This window comes from Cydia amplana, chromosome 10 (genome assembly GCF_948474715.1).
Source record: "Cydia amplana chromosome 10, ilCydAmpl1.1, whole genome shotgun sequence".
Lineage (NCBI taxonomy): Eukaryota > Metazoa > Arthropoda > Insecta > Lepidoptera > Tortricidae > Cydia > Cydia amplana.
The window spans coordinates 18,353,160-18,378,680 of NC_086078.1; the positions used below are offsets into that span (position 1 = coordinate 18,353,160).

Here is a 25,521-nt window from a genome sequence, read left to right on the forward strand (position 1 = left end):
AATAGACTAGGGGCAATTTGTTAATTTACCTCAGGAATCAACGGCAACGGCGGCAAATTTTAAGAAATGCGGAGCCACTCCTACGAAAATTATTTCAAATCATTGAAATTTTTTGTAGAAGTGGAAAAAATAACCGCAAAATTATTTGAATAAAGAACCTTAAATGGAATGATAAACACGGAGGGCAGTCAATAATCTAAGTTTCTAAGTTAAGTAGGTATAGATATAGATGGTCAACGAAATCTTGTCAGTAGAAAAAGGCGCGAAATTCAAATTTTCTATGGGAAAAATCCCTTCGCGCCTACATTTTTCAAATTTGCCGCCTTTTTCTACTGACAAGATCTGCTTGGCCAGCTTTAGTTTGTCCAAGGACTGTCTCATTTCAAACATAGAGAGAATCATACTATCTTGCTTACTAGTCTAGTATAGTATACTAGCACCAGTAGCGCCCAAAAGAAAAGGATGAGTATAGTTTTCCGGGTTCTTACTGACTGACAAATTGGTTTCACCAACTATACCTTAGTTTCCGCCTCTCTCAGGCCATCATAATAGTTGTTGTTGGGAGGCACGGAGAGTATGTCGGGCCGTGGGGTCCGCAGCTGCATGTCGTGTTCAGACACGAAGGGTTTGTCGCGCTGACCTGGAACGAGAGGTAAATTCAATTAGGACAAAGTAGTAGGTAGGTACCATTGATAAGGCGAAGAATGAGGTATTTGCTGGCTAAACTTTAATTTTTAACGGGCGATCTTGGCAATCAGTCTTGAAATAAGAGTTTCGTGGCGTGTGTGTTGCCTAATTGGCTGTGCAATTTTATATCAAACCTCAGATGTAGATTATAATGTAACAATTTGTTACGGTTTTAAACTAGTTTGGATACGACTTTGACGATTGACGCATGTACTAACCAGCGTGAGCGATTCAAGATCGGAAAAAGTCGAGAATCGGGCTCTAGATTCATCATAGCCGGCCTACCATCCCTTATTAGCATCGTGTTCAAAAGTTTACTAAATATGTGCATCTAAACTCATCTAAACAAGGGAAACTATAACAAACATGAATTTAAGGGTATATATCGTATCTAAACATCGTGAACCTTGTCGGAATGTAAGAAGGCTGATATTGGGCTGGTTAGTCCTGGCCCCGTAGACAACATGCCAATCGCTAATTTGGAAAAGTGATATAGTTCGTTTTTTTTAGCATTAGAAAGAACTTGAAAGAAGGTAAGCGATTTTGACATGTCTTTTAATTGAAAAACACTTTTTAAAAATCAATAACTATTACTTATGAAAGCAGAAAACTATAAAAGATCGTATTAGATTCATAATTGTTACATATTTACCGTAACTTATTTTTAAAATGTGTTTATCAATTAAAAGACATATCAAGATTGTTTACCTTATTTCTAATGCAAAAAAAAAACGAAGTATAGAGAGATACAAAGCGATTCGATGGCGAAGCGCAAACGATCGTCACCTTGGCTAGGCCGCCTGTAGCCGCATGCGTCAGTTGATGTCTTTCGCAGTCAAAGAATTAACACGAAGCTCAGCTATTGCCATTCCTGTCGTGTCAAATATAGTGCTTATTTGCAAATTTATTGCATGTCAAATAGTTTAGTGCAAATCGTTAGAAAGTTCTATGCCTGCAGTGCGATTCTGCAAAACAAATTACATACTTAGTCAGATTAGTTAGATTTGAACCAACTCGAACAACATTGTCTTTATTAATATCATGATTCACTTCCAAGTATTCGTTATTTAAAAAACGCCAAAAGAGCAAGGATACACTAATAACGATATAACAATACATTCAGCTATTACACATGCAAACACTATACGAGGAAGTCTATCAAGTGCGCTATTAATGTGCTGCAATCATCCCAATTACGCCGAACACTTATGGAGATCACGAATGTTTAGGTTGCGTTCACGTGTGCACAGTAGGTATTATTGGACCTCGAACAATCGAAAAGCGATAATGTAAGTATACTTGGTCAGTAGAAAAAGGTGGCTTTGAAAAATCGCACTACGTTTAAATTGTTAGAAAATCGCGTGTCAATTATACGAGTATCTATCTTTGGAACGGAACTGAGGGGCTACCGCGAAAACCGAAAATCGCAAATAACGGGCACTTTTCTCTGTCCCTCTAATTACGCCTTCATTGGAGTAAAAGAGAAAGATCCCCGCAATTTGCGAATTTCGGTTTTCACGGTAGCCCCTCTGTTTTGTTTACATTTCGTCGTTGTTCGATGTACATTGCTGCTTATTTTCGTTTCCTAGGGATACCTACTTTAGTTTGCTTTACATTGCTACTGACATAATATATCCAGCTTGACAGACTATGTCTATATGTTACGCCATATCGCTTTGTTCAACCCTTAGTCATATGCAAATGCAAGTCTGTCTAAGCCAACTTTGCATCGATTTGAACAGAACAAAGTGAGGCAGTGTCACTTTTATGACATATTTTATAGCGTCTATTAAACGTCATATTTTCATAGAAATTCGACATTTATTAATGCGTCACACTTTGTCATTATCATTACAAATGCCATGCAAAGTTACTTTGGTCCGACTCTACTCCTCTAAATAAATTTAAAACCAATCACGAAATAATCAAAAAATATTCAATTCAGAATAAACCTGGTAAAAATTATATAACTGTGTATCTCATATTAATAATAGTTCAGTTAAAAAAATTCTGTAGGTTACAGAGTGGACGCACCTTTAGGATGCGTTCGGAAGTAGCCAACATGCCAGGTCAAGGGTGCGACATTGACACTTGATTGCATCCATTCAAGTTTCCGAACGTTTCAGCTGTTACATAAAAACTCCACGTAATCTATGGTGCGGAATTTCAAATTTGGAACGTTCAATGGACATTGATTTACCTACCTGACTTGACGTAGCGTGCGTGGGTAGAATTGTTTGGTGTTGAATGGGCTTGTTAAGAATGTAATTATAACGCATTCAAGTGGCAATCATTAATCATTTGTGTGCATCGCAGCTTTAATGATGACGTGACCTTAGCTTTGTCACCTGTTTGATAAGGTCGTAGGGCTTTATGATAGTTATGATGATTGTGTAAGATAAGTACCTGCTGTCTTCGTATACTGAATTTTTTTTAATAGGTACTTAACCGCATAATAAACGCGCTTGGAACAAGTTTAAACGTTTAAATGATATTTAAACATCTCTCGACCTTCCAGATAAACACTAACTGCTATTTAGCTGCTGCGGTGCTTAATCTTCAGACAAATATATATATTCATATTCCATCAGCCATAGTTTCCTTTTACGCCCAGATACTTCAGGTTATGGGCTCAGTTGTTCTTATAGAAATTTATATGATGCAGGAGATCATTGAGTGCGCCGACTTCTGGCCGAAGGGTGTCGTGTTTCGGAGGTTCCGGGGCGAACTGCGAATCCGACACAAGAGCAGACGATTCAACGGAGCCACGCCTTTATGTCATTTAAATAGTAGTGGCATAGAGAAATAAGTATGCTTATTTATTTATCTATGGTATAGGCTTAGTTTTAATTTTTTTTTTGTATGTTAGTCTATTAGGTATTTGCATGTTGCCTGAATTAAAATATAAATAACATAAACTAAAGTAGCAAGTTAATCAGATGACAACACAGGCGTCGGAAGTTGATAGCGGTGGTTGACCGCAACATATTACCTGTATCTACGTTAGTAGCCATCGCCTTGCCACAAGGTGTTGGTGTCATATCGTCTTACCGGGTCTCAGGCGTGACAATTACAATATAACTACTCAAGATATGTGATTATATCAATTCAATCAATGTGAAAAAGGTTAAAGTTAGGGAATAAAGCAAGCAAGTTTTGGTAACACGATCGATCCTCGCTTGAGATTGCGAATTTTTCTTTTGAAACGGAAAAACATGTTAAAAGTACGGCTTATGTGACTACAAGCCACATAAGCCTTACTTTTGTCAAATCCATCCATGGGTCGATAAAAACGATTTTTTTCTTTTAAATTTTGGTCAAAAATATATGCTAATAAGAATGCCCAACATTGGCAAAGGCCTCTCTTCAGGATTTCCACCCACTATAGTATCTTTTCCTTGGTATCAGCCAATTATTTTCGAATTAAGAATTAGTATTTATTATTTAAGTTCCCTTTTAATTACACAAGCTACGATGACACAGTGAACCCAGCACAAGATGAATTATAAATCTAGTCTCGAAGCGAGCATAATGCGGCGTTCTCACCATCAATTTAATTATTGATTATAATATAAAGATAGTTAAGTATAAGGTAGGTATATTACAATGCGTTTATCCTCTAGCCGCCCAGAGACCTACAAAAAGGTCTCCTGTTCCATTCTAATTTGAACTTAATGTTGATAAAATAAAATTTCATTTTGCTTGGCAAGGTTTGACGTATGGGCGGCTAGAGGTTATAAACGTCAAGTAAAGCTACACACGCTCTAACCGGACACCTCTGCCCGATAATTTAGAATTTAGCTACGAGAGAATTTAAATCCCTCCTAAGTTGTACGAGTGTATCCCAATGTGGGACCAGCAAGAAACTCCTGATGTTTGCCTAAGGGTTGAACATCTATCTTGTGAGTTCGATAGACTACGCAGTTAGCTTAGCTGAAACGCCGGATGTCACACAGAGCCTCTCAAAATGTCCAAACAAAAAAATACATAATATTAGGCGATTGAAAAATTAACCACGTATCCACTGCATAATTTACCAACTATCACGACTTTCTCAATCCAAATAACCCGCTCATAGGATCGCCGCTTTGAAAATGAAAATGAAAATGAAAATATTTATTTCAGACACCAGGTATCCATATTTTTGTCTACAAAACTATATTAGTAGGTAACAAAGAAAAATAAAATAAAACTAAAACTATAAACTATAAAAATAAACGTTAATGTTAGTAAAATATATAATGCTCATTGGATCTTACATGTATTGAGATCCAGTGAGTTATAAGAGGGCTATCGACCCTTTCCGCAATCACCTTCAGGAGTGTGTTGGTGCTGCCCCGCACGCGTTGCCACAGGGACGCTACCCTCTTACGCAGCACTGCGTGGAAGCCGTCTGTGCCCACTCGGCGAACATTCCTGACGCGCTGCATCGCCAGGGCAGCCCCAACAAACCCCTGAAGGCGTTGTTGTACTGGACACGCAGAGCACTAAAGGTTTTTTTGGTGTAGTTGCTCCACAGGTTGCACGTGTACAGGTTTTGGCAGTACGTTTTAAATAGAGTAATTTTGACCTCGCGGGAACAGCGTGCAAACCTGCGTGACAACATGTTACCCCTAACCGATAGTGCTCTGCGTTCCCTTTCTACGTCTTCATCATCTTTGAGAGTGTCTGTGACCCAATGGCCCAAATATTTAAATTTTGTAACAGTCTGAAGAGGAGAACCGTCTAGCTAGACTAATAGGTGGTATGGGATATGTTTTCGTACCAGACTTAAAGACTAAGATCTCACTCTTCTTGACATTATATTTGAGCCCGTGGGCCACAACATATCTCTCACATATACCTAGCATGATTTTTAATGCGTTTATTGAGGGGCTCAGCAGCACCATATCGTCGGCATAGCTAATATTATTAACAAAACAGCCGTCCACCGAACAACACAGCTTTATAACTGACCTTTTACTTGCTCATGAAAGGCTAAACAAGAACCGGTCGACTTGGAAATGTCGTCGAATCATTGATCAAATTCGTATTTGCAGTCTGGCTTACTAAGCATCAGCCTCAAGCCATTAGAAACACTGAAAATATATTTTATGATTACGTTGCTATGGCCAATGGCTACTATTCCGTTTTCACTACGGAGCGACAGCTGACGTTCAAAAGGCTTCGTGGTATAGTGCTAAAAGTCTGCCTATACCTAATTTAAATCGAGATATTAAACATAATGAAATGTCCGAATTTAAACTGTTGTGAGACATACTAACATTGAATAATTTTACGGTTTAGAGTCTATACCGTAAAATTATTCAATAATGAAATGTTTTATATTAAAAGGAAAAAAATTAAAAAGTTATGCTTCCAGCAGGACTTTTTCAATTTTTTCCTTTAATATAAAATTTGGAATATCGCTCGCAGAAGTAGGTATCTGTTTGTTAAAAAAATTATAATGAAAATTTATATTCAGATAAACTTAACTTAACCCTTAAATGCATAATGATGCATATATGCATCGTATATTTGATGGTCCGTGGCTCAATATGCAGCTATCCAAAATAAATGACAATGAGTGATATCATAAGAAAAACTAATCCGGTTTCCGATTTTTTATATAAATTTTCGCAATATTTTAATTTATAAAAATTACATTCGTTTTAAGACGATATGTCAGAAAATTTGAAAAAATTCATAATTTGATGATTTTTAGTATGTGATATTGTATGTTTTTTTGGGTTTAGTAATTATTTTATATTTAAAAACTCTATCATAGGTGTATCACAAATAGTGTACCTTTCTGATGATAGTAGTATTTATCATATATCTCTTACTGAAAATTATATATTTACATAAATATGATTTAGCCTATGCAACTTCTAACACTGATTTCGCAGTGAAAATCGATGTTATATTTTTTTTACCATTTTTCCCATAATCAGCAAACAATTACGTAACACATATATTAATTTCGGGCAAACAGAAAAAAATCATGCATTTAAGGGTTAATTTAACTTCAGTAAACTAAGTTCAAACTGAGTTAAATTAATTGTAGGTAAATCATGTGATTCAAATACTGTTTGCGAAAAAGACAAAAATTGCGTTGAAGCTAAGATAAATAGGATCATTATAGGTAGTCGCGTGTCAGACGAAAAAACTTAAACAACATAATGTTGTAAAACAGGTACCTCGAAATATTTATAGACAATACAGTTAACTGTAGGTAGATATATTAATGTTTTTATGTATATTAATTAGATGCAGTGTTTATGTTTTTTGTTTAGCTAAGTTCACATAGGTACCTATAAGACGGCTATATCTGCTATAACAGGTAGGTATTGCAGGTGAACCTGAACACCTGGAAAACTTACCTATAAGAAAATTGGCTTCATAAACACCTTCGCTTGCAGAACAGTTTACCATATACCAATGGTCGCAGATAAGCATTATCTGCTGGAAGAGTGTGGTATTCGGCCAGGTGTACACCTGGAACGAATCTAAAACTCACCTATAAGAAGATTGGCTTCATAATCCCCCTCGCTGGCAGAACAGTTGACCATGTACCAGTGGTCGCAGATCAGCATTATCTGCTGGAAGAGTGTGGTATTCGGCCAGGTGTACACCTGGAACTAATCTAAAACTGACCTATAAGTAGATTGGCGTCATAATCTCCCTCGCTGGCAGAACAGTTGACCATGTACCAGTGGTCGCAGATTAACATTCTCTGCTGGAAGAGTGTGGTGTTCGGGCAGGTGTAGCTGAACTGCCGGCCCAGGCCATCGCACATGTGGTACACCTGGAAAGAAAATGATAACTTAGGTACACTAGCGTCAATAGCCCTAATAGTAGTATGTTCTAGAGGGGTCGAGTATCAGAATCAAGAATATACAGGGTGGTGCAAACATAGACGTCCAAAATTTTTTTTTAGATTCCTCACATCGTGGGCTATCAGAATATACCCCATGTATGTTAGCCAATTTTTCGTAGTTTTCGAGTTACGAATTTATGAACTTTTAACTTTTGTTAAGAAATTCCGGGGCGAACCAATTAATTTATTTCAAAAAAACTATTGAACTTTTTTGAATGGTTCTTTTACTCATACTCATACTCATATATTTTATTGCATTTCATGTGTACAGAGGATCTTAGGGCTAAGTACAGTTTCAACATGAACCCTGCGAGGGTATAGCAACATAACAGACTAACTAAAAACTAAACTAAACATCTAGATCTCACTTAAAAAATCTTGGATACAATAATATGCTTTGCTAATTAGATATCGCTTTAATTGCACTTTAAATCTATTTATGTTTGTTTCCACCTGTATTGACTTTGGAATTTTATTATATATATTGACTGACATGGCAAATGGACCAGAGTGGATCATTTTCATGTTTGAGTTAGGGCGGGCTAATCTTGTATTGGGTCGTAAGTTAGATGGACGAGAGTACTGCGGGAAAAGGGAAATGTTGTTTTTAACGAAAGTGCTTACTTCTAAAATGTACAACGACGGTAGAGTTAAGATATTATGTTGAATGAAGTACTCCTTACAGCTTGTCATAATACCTATGTTTGCAATAATTCGAAGGCACCGTTTTTGAAGTAAAAATAATTTTGATGCATCGCAACTATTTCCCCATAAGACTATGCCATACTGTAGCCATGCGTGTGCATATGCGTAATAGGCACACAGGGCTGTCTTTTCGTCGGTACATATTTTTAATTCGTATAAGGCATAAGTAAATCGGCTCAACTTCATAGATATCGTATTTATGTGCTCTTTCCAATTAATTGTAGAATCAATGTGTATGCCTAGCAGTGGGAAAGTTTCGACGCGTTCTAATGTAGTGTTTTGAAATGAGAAATCTATATCTATGCTACGTTTCTGATAGGGTCTAAATTGCATGAGTTTTGTTTTACTAAAGTTAAGCTTTAAGTTATGATCATTTAACCAGGTGACAATATTAACAAGGGTTGAATCTAGGGTTGTATTTAAATGTAATTGATTTTGGCAAGGTATTATTAAAGATATATCGTCAGCAAAAAGGGTGCAGAATTTATCTATAGCTTTGGGCAGGTCATTTATATATATTAAAAATAAAATACAGCCGAGAACGCTGCCTTGAGGTATAGATCGAGTAATATTAGTTTTATCTGATTTAAGTGTTTGTATGTTACCCGTTATATAGTTATGGTATTCTACTTCTACACATTGTGTCCGACCTGTAAGATATGAAATGAACCAATTGTGAGCTGAACCTCTAATACCTATTCCAAATAACTTTTCTAATAAAATATCATGCAAAACACAGTCATAAGCTTTGCTCATGTCTAGCAGCAAACCAATAGCATATTTTTTATCGTTTATTATGTTTAATACTTCATTTATATATTTAAAAACTGTTGACGTTGTTGATCGGCCTTTTCGGAAACCATTTTGTGAATCGTTAAATATTTTAAACTTCTCACAAAAAGAATATAAACGGTTCGACATTGCAGTCTCAAAAATTTTTGAAAATGTAGGTAGAAGGGCTATGGGACGGTAATTACTACAATCATTTTGGTTGCCTTTTTTGTAAATTGGTTTAATAACGGACATCTTAAGTAGATCTGGGAATATTCCTTCAGTAAATGACTGGTTAATAAGCAGCGTTAATGGAGGCGTTAGCTCCTCGGCACATTTTCTTATTAGATATGGTGGTAACTCGTCCTGGCCATAGCTTCTTTTATTTTTTAAACCTATAATTAATTTAAAAACTTCTTGTTGTAACATAACCCTTTACAAACGGCGCAGTTGCTAAAATCAACATCCTCACTTGGCTGCGAGTTGGAAAAAAAAGGCAAAAGTCAAAGTTTTACGTTCAATAACAATTTAATTTTTGTCTTTTTTTTCCAACCTACAATAAATGGTACCTTTAATGCTAAATAATGCTTCAATGAAATACGGAAAATATTGATTGTCATTCATCATTTTCCCCCCGGATTTTTCCAAAATTTTTGTAAATAAGAAAGTTGGTCCTGTGGTAGATAAGAGCTTGACTACTATTTAATCTTAGGTTATCAAACAAATATTATTTACCCCGTCGTTGGTACAAATTAATAGGTAGGGTGTCTGAATGTATGTCATATATCATATATAATAGGTATACCTACGAAAAAAAGTGACCAAGGCCTTCAGTTCCCTGGGCTATCCATTACATTCTAATTTATAGTTACTTATAGTACTGTTTCTACTTTAAATAGCACAAATGAAAACATTTTAATTAGGCAAATAATTTAAAAGCACTTGCCTAACTTATCCACCATTCTAACACTAAACTTCACTTAATTTATGTTCCAAAATTATCCCAAAGACCAATTTGTCAAGCGCCATCTGGCGGTGTTGCTAATAATTTAATTTGTTTCTTAATAGGACGTTTTAATCGCCTAGGGAAGAAAAATACAAGTAAAATTTAACTAAGAACGGCAATGTTAAAATATATGCAAAACATGTTGCCATTCAAAAGCCTATTCAGACAAATTATTGTCATAAATTATAATTGTTACAAAACTTACGCATACGCGGAACACACGCTAAAAAACTCATTATATCCTATCGATTACAACTCATTTAAAATTACATGTGTTACATTAATTGACTGGCATTAAGATATAAAACTGATGAAATCTTTGGATGCGTGTCTTAAAGATTAAGGAAGTGCTTGCAATATTAAACAATTTGTTTATAGCATGATACAATGAATCAAAATGTTTTTTTTTTAATTAAGTAAGTAACGTTGCGTGTCTAGGAATTTGTAGTTATTAATTCCTAATTAGAATTATGTTTGTCATTGAAAAACCCGCCAAGTGCGATTTGGACTCGTTCAAGCCTAGCAAGTTGAAATTTCCATCCAGATGGGTAATTCTCATTATGTGCTTTTTGATGGGATTATTTCTAACAATTTAAGTTTTTGATCTACAAACGAACTTAACTTTATGGCCACTTAATTTAGACGCTAAGAGTTATTCTGACGTTGACGTAGGTACCTACGTACATCGATTTTTCCAGTAAACAATGATTTGTCAAAATAAACTCAAAGTCATCTCAAAATACCACAGAATACTGGTTTTTTGGCGCAGCCGTGTTTTTCTAAACTCTTGTTATTTTTGCAATTTTCCATGCAATTAAGATTTTCCTTGTGATGTTTTAACAAGAAAAAACTAATAAAAAATGCTTAATACCTACCGTTAAAGGTGTTTTCGTACCTAAATCTAAAACAGCTATTAGGTACAGTAGGTAAAGCGTCAGATCAAATCAAAGCAGCCACTAGAAACAAATTCTAATCATAATATGTAATTATCAAAAGCGAATAGATTCTTAGTTTCCTTGTAAGGAATCACCTAATTTTCTTCACGATTCACTGCCTCTGAAGAACTTCACACTTTTACCTAATAAGTCAGTATTCCTTCTATTCATTTTAGTAGTTCATTAGTTTTTGTTGTCTGGTTTTATATAGGTATTTACAGTACAGTCTCCATCAGATATATCGGAGCGACTATGGTGCTTACTATGGGGCGTGCTATGGGGCTTATGGTGCTCTATTGTCAATGTGTTAGAGTACGTGGTCAGATATTTTGAGTACCTCGGCCGATCCGATATATCTGATGGCAACTGTATATATACACTATATGAAACCGCTTAGTTATCCTCGCAAGAAGAACTAATAAGTACACCGACTCATTTTTTTATGGTAAGGGCCAAGGGTGTGTTAAATATTTTTTCTACTGCCGTACTTTTATTTGTCATTTAAAGGGTCGTGCACATACCTTTAAAACCCTACCTTATAGTTGTCAAGACAAGTCTTTAGTCTATTCCCCAAAAAAGAATTTGTGCATACACGCAGTATCTTTTTGGCGATTTTACGATACTTCGTGTAATGACCACTTAAAAAATATTGAATGAATACAGTGTTGCCAACCTTATTTTAAATGTCATCTCTGACAAATAAGTGAACCATAGACATGTTTTTTTTTTATTTTATTTATAATTCATTCTTTTCCCTACGCTACGCTCCATTTTTGCTACTTCTTGAATTAAAAATATTTGTTAAATTTACAATTTTATTTCAAAGTAAGTGCTTGGTCGTAGAAAAAGTACCTATTGTATGCAACGTTGTTTACTGAGTCAAAAAATACTCGTGGCGTCTTTATTTACAATTTTCGACTTCGCCTCAAATTGTTACTCACGCCACTCGCCTTTCTTGACCTCTCTTAAACAACGGTTGCATAATATTTATAAACAGATACGCACCTATATTCTGAGCCTTCCTGTCCGCCCATTTGGTCTTGATCTGTCGTTAACTTCAAACAGATCCTCAAAAAACTGCTCACCCGCATCTTCATCGGAATGAGGAACTTCGTATAATAACATTAGGCAGATCGTGACGCCCCTTATCTGAGTGTATATTTAAATTGGTTCTGAACTGATAATGCAGAGGAGTTCCACTCCTGTCACTCAAGGTCTGACGTCTGATCCTCGACCTTAGAGTAACTGAGTTAGATCTTTATTTGTATTTAATGTAAATAAGATTGTATAACAAGATGCCTTAGTGAATACCTATTACCTAAGTACGAGTGGTGCATCTAGGTTACGTACAGATGCCTAAATACAGATCTAGTGCAAAATTATTTTCATGGAAACGTACTATTTACGAACGTGTTTTTCTATTTCAGTCAGTCTCGGTATAAGTTGACTGAAGTAGCATGACAAATACGTTTCTGAGAAAATACAAAAACATTTACATGCACTTAATCTGTAGTCGTCAAAGTCAAGTAATTTATTGCATGGATTATTGTAAACTGTATATAGTTATTTATGTATCAACACTCGTAAATGCAAGAGAGGATGTACTTAATGTCTCGATTGTTTCAGTTTTTATGCACAATTTGGCCACGAAACATTTATCTACAGCCATGTTATGCAATTGAATTGTACATAATAGTTGAAGAGTCGTGTCTTCTCAGCACGCACGTCGATCAGTCGGATTGCCTTCTAATTCATATAATTAGCCTAAACGCGTAAGTGGGCAGCTTGAGACTTGTTTGTTTTAGAACTAAAAGGATTACCGTACCGGCGTACAGGTAGACTGCAACCCGACGTTGCAGTTGGCATGCAGTCAGCGTACAGTTCCCATACAAGTTGCAGCCAAATTGCAGTCTGTATCGGCCCTAAAAGGATTAGCCGTAGTGCTCGACATACTAATGCCCAATAGATGACATACTTGATTTATCTTATCTTTATCTTTTACCAGCTTTTGCCCGCGGCTTCACACGCGCAGGAGAGTTTTTTTAATTTTCACCCCTTTAGGAGATGAATTTTGAAAAATCCTTTCTTAGTGGACCCCTAGACCTTATAAGGAATCTACTTGCCAAATTTGGACTTTCTAGTCCCAGCGGTTTGGGGTGTGCGTTGATTTAAGTCAGTCAGTGGTCTTTCACGTTTATATATTATAGATTTGACGACTAATGCTAATGCTAATGTTTTGGTGCTATTGGTCAACCCCCAAATATTAAATTCAAATCCCGCACGTCTCCTTTCATCTCCTCCTCCTTGGAAAGGCAGCCTTATGACTGATTTGCAAACCTATTACAACAGCAATTACATAACTCAAATAAAATTCTTATTGGATACATATAAATACTCAAACGTAGTAATTTCGCATTTAAATCACAATTAAGGGTACATTCCATTTCTGACCGCAGCTGCACTACTGGTACTGAACGCGTCGCTGTTACTGTAAATTTCCATAGTAAAATGAACAGTAGTGCAGCTGCGGTTGGAAATGGACTGTCACCTTGCCGTTTTAACCCGGACTCGTTTTATTTACTACTTCCTGCCTTATTTAAATTTTTTATTGCCTGGTTTTTGAACCTTCAAAATAATATCTAAACAATTTTTATTTAACTAAATTATTCTAAAACAACTGACATTTGCTCTACTTAAACATATCCTGTTCGAGTTATTTAGGAAAGAATTTATGTAAATAGGCTAAATCATTTTCGATATAACCTTGGGATTTACTTAAAAAAGAATTAGTTTTCAGAGGATGAGGGTCAAAAGCAAAGGCTTCGACCACACTAAGTTTGCACCGACTTACCGATAGTATGAGATATATAGGTACCTAATGCTGATAATGATGTTGTACGACATACCTACCTGTAATCGGGGTTTATACTGGTACATATATGTATCTTCTTCTACTATGTAAAACCTCATGTCTGCACTATACCTCATTTTGGCGATTTTTGCTTTTCTAAAGGAAATACGAGTAATTAAGTATCAGCATTACATTCTGATCAAAGGAACAGATTATGAATTTGATCTGGATTTGTTATGGATATGATGTGACAATAGTGACGTTTTTGTTTTGCAATCAGAATAAGTACGCCTCTTAGTCTCCTCGATTACATTTGAACTCTTGACTTTACGAAGGCAACTTTGCAAGAGCATAGTTTACAATTTACCTTTTTAGGGTTCCGTACCCAAAGGGTAAAAAACGGGACCCTATTACTAAGACTTCGCTGTCCGTCCGTCCGTCCGTCCGTCCGTCCGTCCGTCCGTCCGTCCGTCCGTCCGTCCGTCCGTCCGTCTGTCACCAGGCTGTATCTCATGAACCGCGATAGCTAGACAGTTGAAATTTTCACAAATGATGTATCTCTGTTGCCGCTATAACAACAAATAAGTACTAAAAATAAAATAAAATATATATTTAAGGGGGGCTCCCATACAACAAACACGATTTTTTGCTCTATTTTTTGTTGATGGTGCGGAACCCTCCGTGCGCGAGTCCGACTCGCACTTGGCCGGTTTTTTAATCCACCACGGCAGTTGCGCTTGAGTTGACAGCTCGGTGTCAGAGGTCGGAGGGTCTACCGAGAATTACTTCGTTCGTTCTTTTTTCCACTATCGCTCGAACATACAAGAGCGATAGAGAGGCGGATATTTGATTCAATTTCGGCTCGGGATGGTCGTGTGGCCGTGACCCGGTGCGTACGAACCGGGGCGAATTTAACAATGGAACGTTTCAAATTGTAACAAGAATTTACGTAACGGATTTTAATCTTTGTCCATCTCTTTTAAAGGCCCTTCCACATTTAGTATCTACACGTGGCCTACGCAGGCGAATGTGAACTGTACCCCTAAAGTGTCATTTTGTATGGGGTTTTGAGTTTCCAAAACGTCCCGCTTGGCGCGCTGTTCAAAATCCCATACAAAATTGACATAACGCAACGCAAGTATTCTATTCTTATAACAACAGATTATGTGTTGTGGATATGATTTTTCAGTGTCAAAAATGACACTTCAACCAGAAACGCCTGAGCCAAAATCCAAGTTTCTGTATCTGCAAAAACGTGAGTATTCGTTCTCGAAAATGCAGGTAATGTTGATATTCTCGTGACGTGTCAAAAAAACTCGCTTAGCATTTTTATAAAACAGTATATTACTGTATATTTGCATAAAATTAACATATTTAGGCTACGTCTGCTTGCATGTTATGTAAGTATATGTATATTATAGATGTATTAGTATATTAAGTCATGTGAACGAATTCGTTCACTCCTTTAAATTTATGTCAGAATCATTGGATCGTATTTTCAATGATATTTCAATTCAGTTACGACGCTTTTCCAAATATGTAGTGACAAGTTCAAAAATATTTGAAATTTGAAGTTGAGTGTGCGGCCGATTGTCAGCGGAGCGGATATAAAAAGCGGAATAGTAATTTGCTGTTTGACCTTTTATTGGCTTGACATATTTATCACAGATGTTTCCTTCACCAATTGGGGTCGACAGTATGGCTGGGTAATAAATTAAGGAAGACCTTGACACCTGTGAATATACTGGTGACACTTGCTGATTTGCACATATTTAAGATAAGAAATTCCATTCTTCTGCAACTGTTTATTTGGAAATGAACATAATCATACTTTATTAAATATAATTAACTAGCAACCCGCCGCGGCTTCGCACGGGTTAGCAATTTATACATAAACCTTCCTCTTGAATCACTCTATCTATTAAAACTAAACCGCGTCAAAATCCGTTGCGTTGCGTTGCGTTGATCTAAGCATACATAGACAAACAGACAGCGGGAAGCGACTTTGTTTTACACTATGTAGTGATGTAAGGTAAGTAGCTAAGTACCCTCAAACAAACGCCAGAAAGTCGGAAGTCGCTTACAACCGCCACCGCGTTCCGCTCTCACCGGCACGCACCTCAGTTAAGTTACGTAAGCAGCGATAGTTCAAGGTGAAGCACCGATACCCGCTCAAGACGCTCTCGTTCTGAACTGGCACAAAAAACTATGTTGAACTTACCGCTTCGTAGGCAAAAGGGCGTAAGTCTCGGAAACTTTAGCGTGGAAGAAAAGGCGTACCTACGGCGTTATTTATAGAGATCCTTAGGGCTCATCAAGAGAGATACTTAGGGCTCATTAAGGGGCATTTCCAGACAAAAATGTACCTTTTAGGTACTTGTTTTCGAAAAACCATCATATTTTGGGTTATTTCTACTCAGAACTCAGTCTTCGAGGACTAATAAGTGTCCGAAAAAATAGGGACACTTATTTGTTTTTTAATCAGTAGTTCTTACAATTTTGAATCGAAATAACCGAAATTGGTAAATTTTCGAAAACAGTAAATGGTACACTTTTTTTTCTGAAAACCCCTGCGGACTGCGGTTGGTTAACCGGTCGGCTGATCCTCAAATACCATTAAACTTGAACAGGCTTCGTTACACCGTGCAACATGTACTTATACCTATTGTGAACCTATTTTCGTCTTAAAGTTGTGAATGACACAGGCGCCACAGATCATGCGACACCCACAAGATTGGGCAATCCCAGTGCAATAACCCGACACAATAGGTGCTATAATCGAATGGGCTTGATTGCTGCTCGACTTTGACACGCTGCGGCGTTGCTAAACAGTTCACTATGCTAAACGCTGCACTTTGCTAGGGTTAGATGTGCAATTAGTCAGGCAAATGGGTAAAAATGAAGTTAAAAACAGTGTTGAATCATTTATTTCTTGTCACTCGATCGTTCTCATGGTTACGGTCTCCTAGGTCATTCTTAAAACCCTAGGTCCTAGGAGTTTGTTGCAGTTATAAGCCTTGCCCATATTCGGTAGGTACTTACTTTTTAATTTCGAAGGCGAATCTCAATCTCAATATTTAAAATGTAGTTAATCAGGTAGCACCAAAAAAGAGACGGCGTGATGACTTGGACGGATTCTGTCCGAAATGGTAGGAAAACACCTTACCGAATCGAATGAAGAAACGACCTTTGCCCAGTATGGGACACTAAGAGTCGGTTGCACCAAACTATTCGTATCGTTAAAGAGTTCGCAAAATGTATGTATGGAAAGTTTCATAGTAAAGCGCCGGGGCGCGCCGGCTGACGTTGATCAATCTGTCAAATGTGGTTGGTGCAACTGGCCCTAAGTTAAGCTAAATAAAAGAAAATCGAATCAGTCCAGTCGCATCTTTGAGAAATGGGGAAGCATAATAAACCCACTAAAGTAGGTAGGTGCTTAACTTTGCACAGTCATCAACTATTGCAACTGATCGAGATGATTGTTTTTAACGAGTTAACGAGCTCTAATGAGCGGGTTTCGTTGTTTCATTACAAAGTTCCTTATGAGCTCCTTCCGGGTATATTATCAGATCAAGTAGCTTAACGACATCATAATATTCTATTTTAACTACGCTACTTAGGTACACCTATATACAATAAAGAGTTATCTAAGTAATGAAACGATTAGTGTTTAGGACTTAGGTCATTCAAGTAATACTCATCGTAACAACAATAAGTTGCTACATGGTGACTATATGGTGACTACTTCTCAAAGGATAATTATTAAGAGTAAAACTCGTCAAAAATCAGAAACCAATTCTTTTTTTCAACCCATATAAGAATGGAGCAACATCTATATCAAACATTTGCTTTAGGATTGATAAGAACCTACCCGCGCCATTTGTTTAACTGCCCATCAACCCCCCATCAACCAACCCACCAACCCCCCATCAACCAACCTACCAACATAAATGGCTAAAAGTGGTTAAGGTACATCTCCATGGGTAGCAAGACAGCACTCATCTCATAACTGTAGTAAACGTGCCTGCGGCTGCGGTGCCTGGCCCGAGTACGCCTGCGCCAGTACCGCCACCACCGGCCGAACCCGCCGACGGCACTGATGCGGTTCTGTGGTCGGATTGCGACGGGAGCCCTGCCACGGCGGCACCACCCGGTGCAACAGACAGTTCCGTGGCCGGCCAAGCGGCTGTCAATGCCCCGGCGGAAGGAGAACCTCCCCGTGAAGGATATTTAAAGAGGACCAAAACCATTGTAGATTTTAGGAAGTATTTTTAGGTTAAGGTGGAGGGAATGTAGTAAACGTAAGCACTTTAGATATAACGCGCGGCTGCGCCCGCGCCTAATGAGTCAATATATAGCTGTCACACTGTCCATACGTGTGTTTGACTCAGTCCTCCCGATTTACCGTTATAACAATAACGTAATCTGACACGCTCATGTAAGACATATGATTTCCCTTACTTAAATCCCCTTGATTAATATCAATTCTCATAAATAAAGGTCAAATTTCTATGAAAATTCAAATGGGTGCAGAATTGGCTAAGACGGGCTCTACCATGCTCTATACAAGCATTTTACATTCATGCAACAGCGATCACATCAACATTCTTCAGGAATGTTGACAACGATTTTAGCACATCGTGTTTCAACTGGCAGCGATTTTGGCACATCGGTTGGCATTTCAAAAATCCGGGTCGGCTGACAAAGGTTAGAATCAGTTTAAATGTAACAAGTGTGTTTATAATAATGCCATTGCGGTGCGGGTCAGGGCCCAACGGTAGCGTGCGAAGGCATTGTTTGAGGCAACGCTGGTAATTTATTAGGTGCGTGAGGCAGGCTGCCACAGAAACTTTACGACAGAAACTTTAAGTAAATAAATAGTATCATTAGAATACTTAGAACAAGATAGAATCATTTATTGAATATCACAAACCAGTTATTGTTATAAAGGTGGTACATTATGTGTGGTTAGTTTAAGTGACGCCCTGTAAGGACTCAGCAACATTAATACTACAATGGCTTTTTGGCAGAGGGTAAGACTCTAAAGCTAGCCAAACACAAGGTGACTAGGGTATGTCTGCGCAGCTCACTGTTGTGCCTGTACAGTTCAAGTGCACAGGTAAAGCCGGTTAGGAAACTGCACAGTCGAATGTCACATACGCTCCGTTTTACGTGGTTTTACAAAACTACGTAGGCAAGTAGGCATGCTCTAGTGCGTGTGACCAACTTTATGGTCTAAGATATGCATCATTCTTCAGTACAAGTCGTTTATTTAGTGTTTGTGTGAGCCACCGGCTTCGCTCACAGTAATTCATGTGACTGAGTAGCTTTAAATCGTTGTCGACCCGAATAGCTCAATTTTGCTAAACGTACAAGCTGCTTCAGCTAATTTGCCTACGAGAACGATTATGATCATTAATCGTCAATGTTTACTAATAATAACCTATGATCTACCACCGTTAGCGTCTAAATTATTGATCCAAAATAATTAAAAGATTGTACCTAAATCAATTCGTTTTTATGTTGCGACTTGCGGGTGACATAAACTATAGGTAGTTTCACGAAAGCTGGCATGGAATGGAATGAACGAAACTTTAATTATATGTAACTTTAATGTATCGGTATCGGTACACAGTCAGAGTCGCCATTTTATTGGCTAATGTCATACACACAGATATTTTCATTCACCATTAGTTCCATTCGAGCCAGTTCCTGTGTGAATTGACCTGTACGTCTGACTAGATTGATTAAAAAATGTTAGTATGGCCCCGATCCTTAAAATATTTCAAAAGTATGGTCCCTAACAGATTGCACTTTAATTTTTTTGCATCTTGATATAGCTACTCGTATATCGTCAGATGACAACGAAAAATCACTAATAAAAAATAAATAATTAAAAAATCAACCATATTTTAGTGATAATATGGTTCACTATGGCTATGAACTTGTGGTGGTACTTAATTAGTAAGTTTTGGTTGTCACCTGACGATATGCGTGCTAAGTTTGCTGTTCAGTGCTCATGCACCGAACATTACACGTGGCCGCTCGCGACCGAGGTTGTGTTTGCGATGCGGCCGTCTGTCCCAATCAATGCACTTGATGGCATTGTCGCGAATGCATTCGAACATTTGTATCAGCTTATTAACCTTAACATTTTAAAATTAACATTAATATTGTGAAACTTTAAAATATTACACCAACTATCTTTAGAACATTTATATTTTAATTTAATAACAACCACTGCAAGCTCGCATCCTCTTATATAAAGTGTAACAATGCGAATTTTGTTTGCCCTTTATTAAAGTGAATCTTTTATTCTATCGCCCCAAATTGGTCACTTAAAAAAATCAACTGCTATCGATTTTCTCTATCTAATTATGAATACCAATTTATCATCTATCGATACAATTATAATATTGGCACAAGTAAACAATAACATGTTTACATAAAGTCGTATGTAGGCCTCGCCTTGACACCCAGCCAAAGCCATAGTAATTACGATTATAATTGACATCTACATAGCCATATTAAAGCGAACCTTATGCATATTCAATAAGGTTTCATTTACAAGGGACTTTGCCAAGATGTTTAATTGTGATTTGTGTACTCGTATGCAGTGCCTTAGCGTTTTTGCGAATTTAAATTTTATACGCTTATGGTGTATTTTTGAACAATTGTTTAAAAGAGATAAGAGTTTGTATAATTTATGATGATAAACTGTTATTTAACAGTTTTATTGCTTTTATTGTTATTATTAGGCTTCTGTGCTACACGAAGCTTTTGTTCTATGTATGTATGGTTATTTTTAATTGCATTGATACTTTAATTATGCTGTGGGGCCATGGAAAAAATACGAAGGATTTGGTCATAAATATTATGTATTTTAAAGTAAAAACACACGTTAATTGTATGAAAATTAATAAGCCTGGTCTCACTTAACTTATTTCGTTCTTATTATGTTAGAACTTTTGAATATAAACTGAGTAAGTAATAAATATAAATATGTTTACGAGTATATCGAGTACCTAGATTTGCGGTTGATATTGATAAGTAAGTAGTTAAACAGGTATATCTTTGACTCCTTAACACATTGCATGACATTTAAATAAGTTTATAGCAAAAATTTCATTTTTGGTACACGCTTTTAACGCTGACTGTACTTTTCTTACGACAGACAACTAATACTCATCGAGACAATTCTAAAAACACCTAACACAATTATGTTGCGTTGTTTCATCACAGAGTTCCTATGGCCACCTCCTGTCTCCATCATCAGATCAGCTCGATGGTACCATAATATTGCATTGTCACCCGACTTATATGTATGCAAAATTTCAGCTCAATCGGAAACCGGGAAGTGGATCAAATTTAACTTGCAAGATTCCATTACAAGTTAGTTACATACAGGTCGACCTAATAAAAGCGTGTTAAAAAGAAAAATTAAACGACATATTTTATAGATCCGTCAAAAAAGCTCGCGCTATTTAAAGGCACGTGATTTCGTTTCATGTCTCATCAATGCATCGATACTTCACAGTTGCAGGATGACATGCAGACAACCCGACAAAGAAATGATAACCCTGAAGCCTGAAGAATAAGGTATACTTTCGTTTGACTAATAGGGTTGCGACAACGGGCAACCATAAATATAAGAAACTTATGTGCATTGATTCGGCAATGGTCGTTAAATTGACGGAGATTTTGATAGTCCACATCAAGTCAAAATTGCTTATGTTACTGGGATTTAATCGTAACTGGTAGCCTTTTCAATAGGTATAGGGTACGATAGTTGTAACATTATAATATCGCCTAGCGTAACAAACTACCTAAGGGTCTCTATTGTTTCCCAAAAAGTTTTAAGTCATAATGTATTGTTTGCCCGCATTTTCGTTAGTCATAATTCATTTGGTTCAGAAACGCGTCACTTTTAAGGATTGCCATTAAACAAACCTAACCTATCTATAGGCTAACCTTATGAAAATCTTGAAACATTCACGGTTTCAGTTTTATGACTAATGATAATTTGACAATGATTATGACTAATGATGATTATGATTTAAAACTTTATGGAAAACAAAGGGACCACGTTTAATCGATATAATAAAAGGCCTAGTAAGCTCCACATAAAAACAAAATCATCAAATTAACAAATATCCTAAACCAATTAAAGAACATTAAAATAATTACATCAATTCCTTCACTAACAAACTGGTACAACTAAACATCGATATAAGATGAATTATGGCTAGTGCCGCGCGACGTACTGAAATATAATATCGATAAGTAGGCGCTCCCGATATGGTGCGACCTTCGGTGAGAATCGTAGGCATACCTACCGTGAATCATTGATATTTTGAAATGAAAAGGGATTAAATCCAAGAGCAATGACATTTTGTTTTGAATCTTAACGCGGTGAAGTTACGTTGAGAGTAGAAGTGACTTTCACTTTCATTTAAGCACAAGTTACTCACTTTATTAAGTACCTAATTTATAATATTGAACAGTCATAATAATCACATGTTAAAGGAATTCAAATTTTAAAGTCACACACCCAAAAATTTTGGGTACCGCTTTTCAATCAAAAGATGTTTTTCGAGAGTATGCATATTTGTATATTTTGAAAATTATTAGTGTGAGACCGAAACCGGATTTTCTAACGAAATCGAAACTGAAACAGAAGGTTCTTTTTTGGTCGAAACATGCCGAAACCGAAACTTCAATCGGACTCTCTCTTCTTCCTCGGGTTGTCCCGGCATTTTGCCACGGCTCATGGGAGCCTGGGGTCCGCTTGGGAACTAATCCCAGTAATTGGCGTGGGCAATAGTTTTTACGAAAGCGACTGCCATCTGACCTTCCAACCCAGAGGGTAAACTAGGCCCGTATTGGGATTAGTCCGGTTTTCTCACGATGTTTTCCTTCACCGAAAAGCGTCTGGTAAATATCAAATGATATTTCGTACAAGTTCCGAAAAACTCATTGGTACGAGCCGGGGTTCGAACCCGCGACCTCCGGTTGCAAGTCGCACGCTCTTACCACTAGGCCACCAGCGCTTCTTAACTTCAATCGGACTCTAATTGTAAGAATTATACGCCCGGGCCAATGAACTTCTTTTCTGGATGATTACATTAATTAGATAAAGAAGGTGATGATTACATTAATTAGATAAGCGCGCGGCTCCGCCTCAGTAGCACTGTTCCGCAGTGAGCACGGTAAGCATCACGTGCTCTTAATCGGCACTTGTGTTCCGCGAGGAACCGGACGGCGGACCGGCGCCGGCGCATGCTTTCCTTTTCATTTTGGTATAACAGGCAATACAACCATGGTTATAGTTTTGAATGATTCGCGATCTGTTCACTAGACCTATATAGACCGAGATATTGACTTGACACCCACCCGCTATCTTCAGTTAACTGCGTCGAAATATCGGGAGCTCGAAAACAATACTAATTAGGTAATCACGGTCATATCCTTATCCCGGTCTATATAAGTCTAGTCAACCATGGTTAATTGTTACAATTCCTTATCGTTGAATTATTGAAAGATAGATACAAGTTTGTGGCATATTCACCTTGTTTACCTTGTATATGGTATATGATTGTCTAGAATATCTAGTCAACACCGCCCCGACACGCTCTTTAATTTATTGCCGCTCTTTAGTTTCAAAGATTATAATTTGTACACTATAGTTAAATATATAAAATTGGATATTGGTGACCTTGACATTTTTCTTACGTTCCTAACCCAAGAACAAGTATCCATGCTTATCATACAAAAAATACATATTATGTACATATAATACCCTGATCGGGACCGTGGTTTCAACCCAGAACCATTGCGTGAAATAAAACCGGTCGGTGTCAATACTTATCCTTATTAAATTGTACAACGGGACTTAATCGCGTATCTAAGTTTTTAAGATTTACCTCCGACGTTTCGAGGACGGCGTTGTCCCCGTGGTCTCGGAGAAGACTGGCTTAAGTTGACATCAGCATCTTCTAACCGCGCGAGTTTTTCGAACTACACACACTTGGTCTTGTTTATCCGCTTGAACGTTTTGCGCACTAGGGATGTCACTCTGTCGACACACAACACTAACGATACTCGATTTATCGACTGTCGATATTCGTTTACGCTTACATTTACTAATGACTGGATTCCATGTGGATGAGATCTTGAAACCCTCGTCCCGATTGAAATTACTATGTTTACTGTGTTTTGTGTGGTTAATCTTAAAAACTTAGATACGCGATTAAGTCACGTTGTACAATTTAATAATGTGTAAACATCGTGAAATTTTAAATCAGTGTCCGTGTCAGAATCACTTATCCTTGTTTTAAATAGACGTTTATAGAATTAAGGTCATCATTATGGCCACTTAAATACCCTGAATAGACCAATCAAAGGAGGTCTAGGCCCCGTTAGAGTCGAATTACTAGCCTTGCAAACAAGAAAGAACTGCTGTTTGTTACCTGGCACCCTGCCTCCACGTCGGCGTAGTATCCCGAAGTTCGGCCGACACATGTGAACCTTGTCCTGGGTATGCTCCTCGTATGGCCCTGGAAACAAAATAAAATACATTTTAGTGTCATGATATGATAATAATAATCTCACACAAATAGACCTAGCTCCACAGTAACCTCAATAAAGCTTGTGTTAGTTGTACTTGATTACGGTATATTATTATTTTTTTTATTTTTTTATTATTCAAAGAGAAGTTACATAACTATCGTTACTTATCTGCCAAACTGCATAGCAGTTTGTTGGCAGAAAACTTATTCTACCCTCCACCTTCGTAAAGTAAGTTATTTATTACTTAATTTATAGCCTTGCCTAAATTTTTTTTATAATAGATAGAAACATACTTCAGCTACTTTGTATGATCATTAAGCAGACTATTTCCGATGAATTCATCAATCGTAACCTATTACGATATCTAAACCAAAAAACCAATACAAATGCAAAGGCTGTCCATCGCAATTCAACGCGGTAACGCAGCGAGTGTGATGGGCACCTTTGCGCCAGGGGTAGCGCGGGGAGGCCTCTTTCAGTAGTTTTTATATTCCTTATTCCTTTTTATATTTTAGATATATTTAGGGTTGTTAGTTTTAATTTAGTATTATTCATAGATTTATTTAGTTCATAAGTTATTTATTTATCTTTTTACTGTCTTTTTCAATGAAATAAATTATTTTATTTAAAATACAAATTCTCAAACTGCAGCACATGATTTACATCATTATAAAGGTCACTAGACTTAGATCAATAGGTAACTCATCGATGACACACATCCGAAATGATTGAAGAAGATAATGGCCTTGAATGACTAATGACTGATTGATTACTAAACGATAATTAAAGTAAACTTGTAACACTTCACTTATCATGTACCTACTGAAGTTAATATTGTAACACATATTGTTGTCAACGGAGACCATCAATCATGTTTAGTTAAAAGACCTTTATTAAAATGTCATTTGCGCAATTTAACAGCAAATGTAATTAGTTATTATAGTTCTATGTATTATTGAAATTTGCTTGAATCATCACTGGGCGTGTTGAGATTAATGAAGATACTAAATAATAATATGTTAAACAACATTCAGCAAATTTCTTGATTGTAAAAGAATTGATCAAATCCTAACTTGAGTAACTTGTACTGCAATGTAACTAATTCATGATGTACATAGTTTATTGACTTTACTGAAAT

General features: G+C 37.0%; 1 protein-coding gene across 2 annotated transcripts in view; it reads right to left on the reverse strand.

Annotated features, from left to right (window-relative positions):
- Positions 1 to 25,521, reverse strand: part of LOC134651352 (metabotropic glutamate receptor-like protein P) — a 61,263-nt gene that overhangs the window by 2,036 nt on the left and 33,706 nt on the right. Inside the window, exons 2-4 of one of the 2 annotated variants that reach the window (XM_063506430.1) lie at positions 24,284 to 24,370; positions 7,324 to 7,474; positions 519 to 640 (exon numbers count right to left, since the gene is read on the reverse strand). In XM_063506430.1, coding sequence (XP_063362500.1) covers positions 519 to 640; positions 7,324 to 7,474; positions 24,284 to 24,370 — 360 coding nt within the window. Of the gene's footprint in view, positions 1 to 518; positions 641 to 7,186; positions 7,293 to 7,323; positions 7,475 to 24,283; positions 24,371 to 25,521 lie in introns of those variants that run through there. The other variant, XM_063506431.1, reaches the window with a different exon arrangement.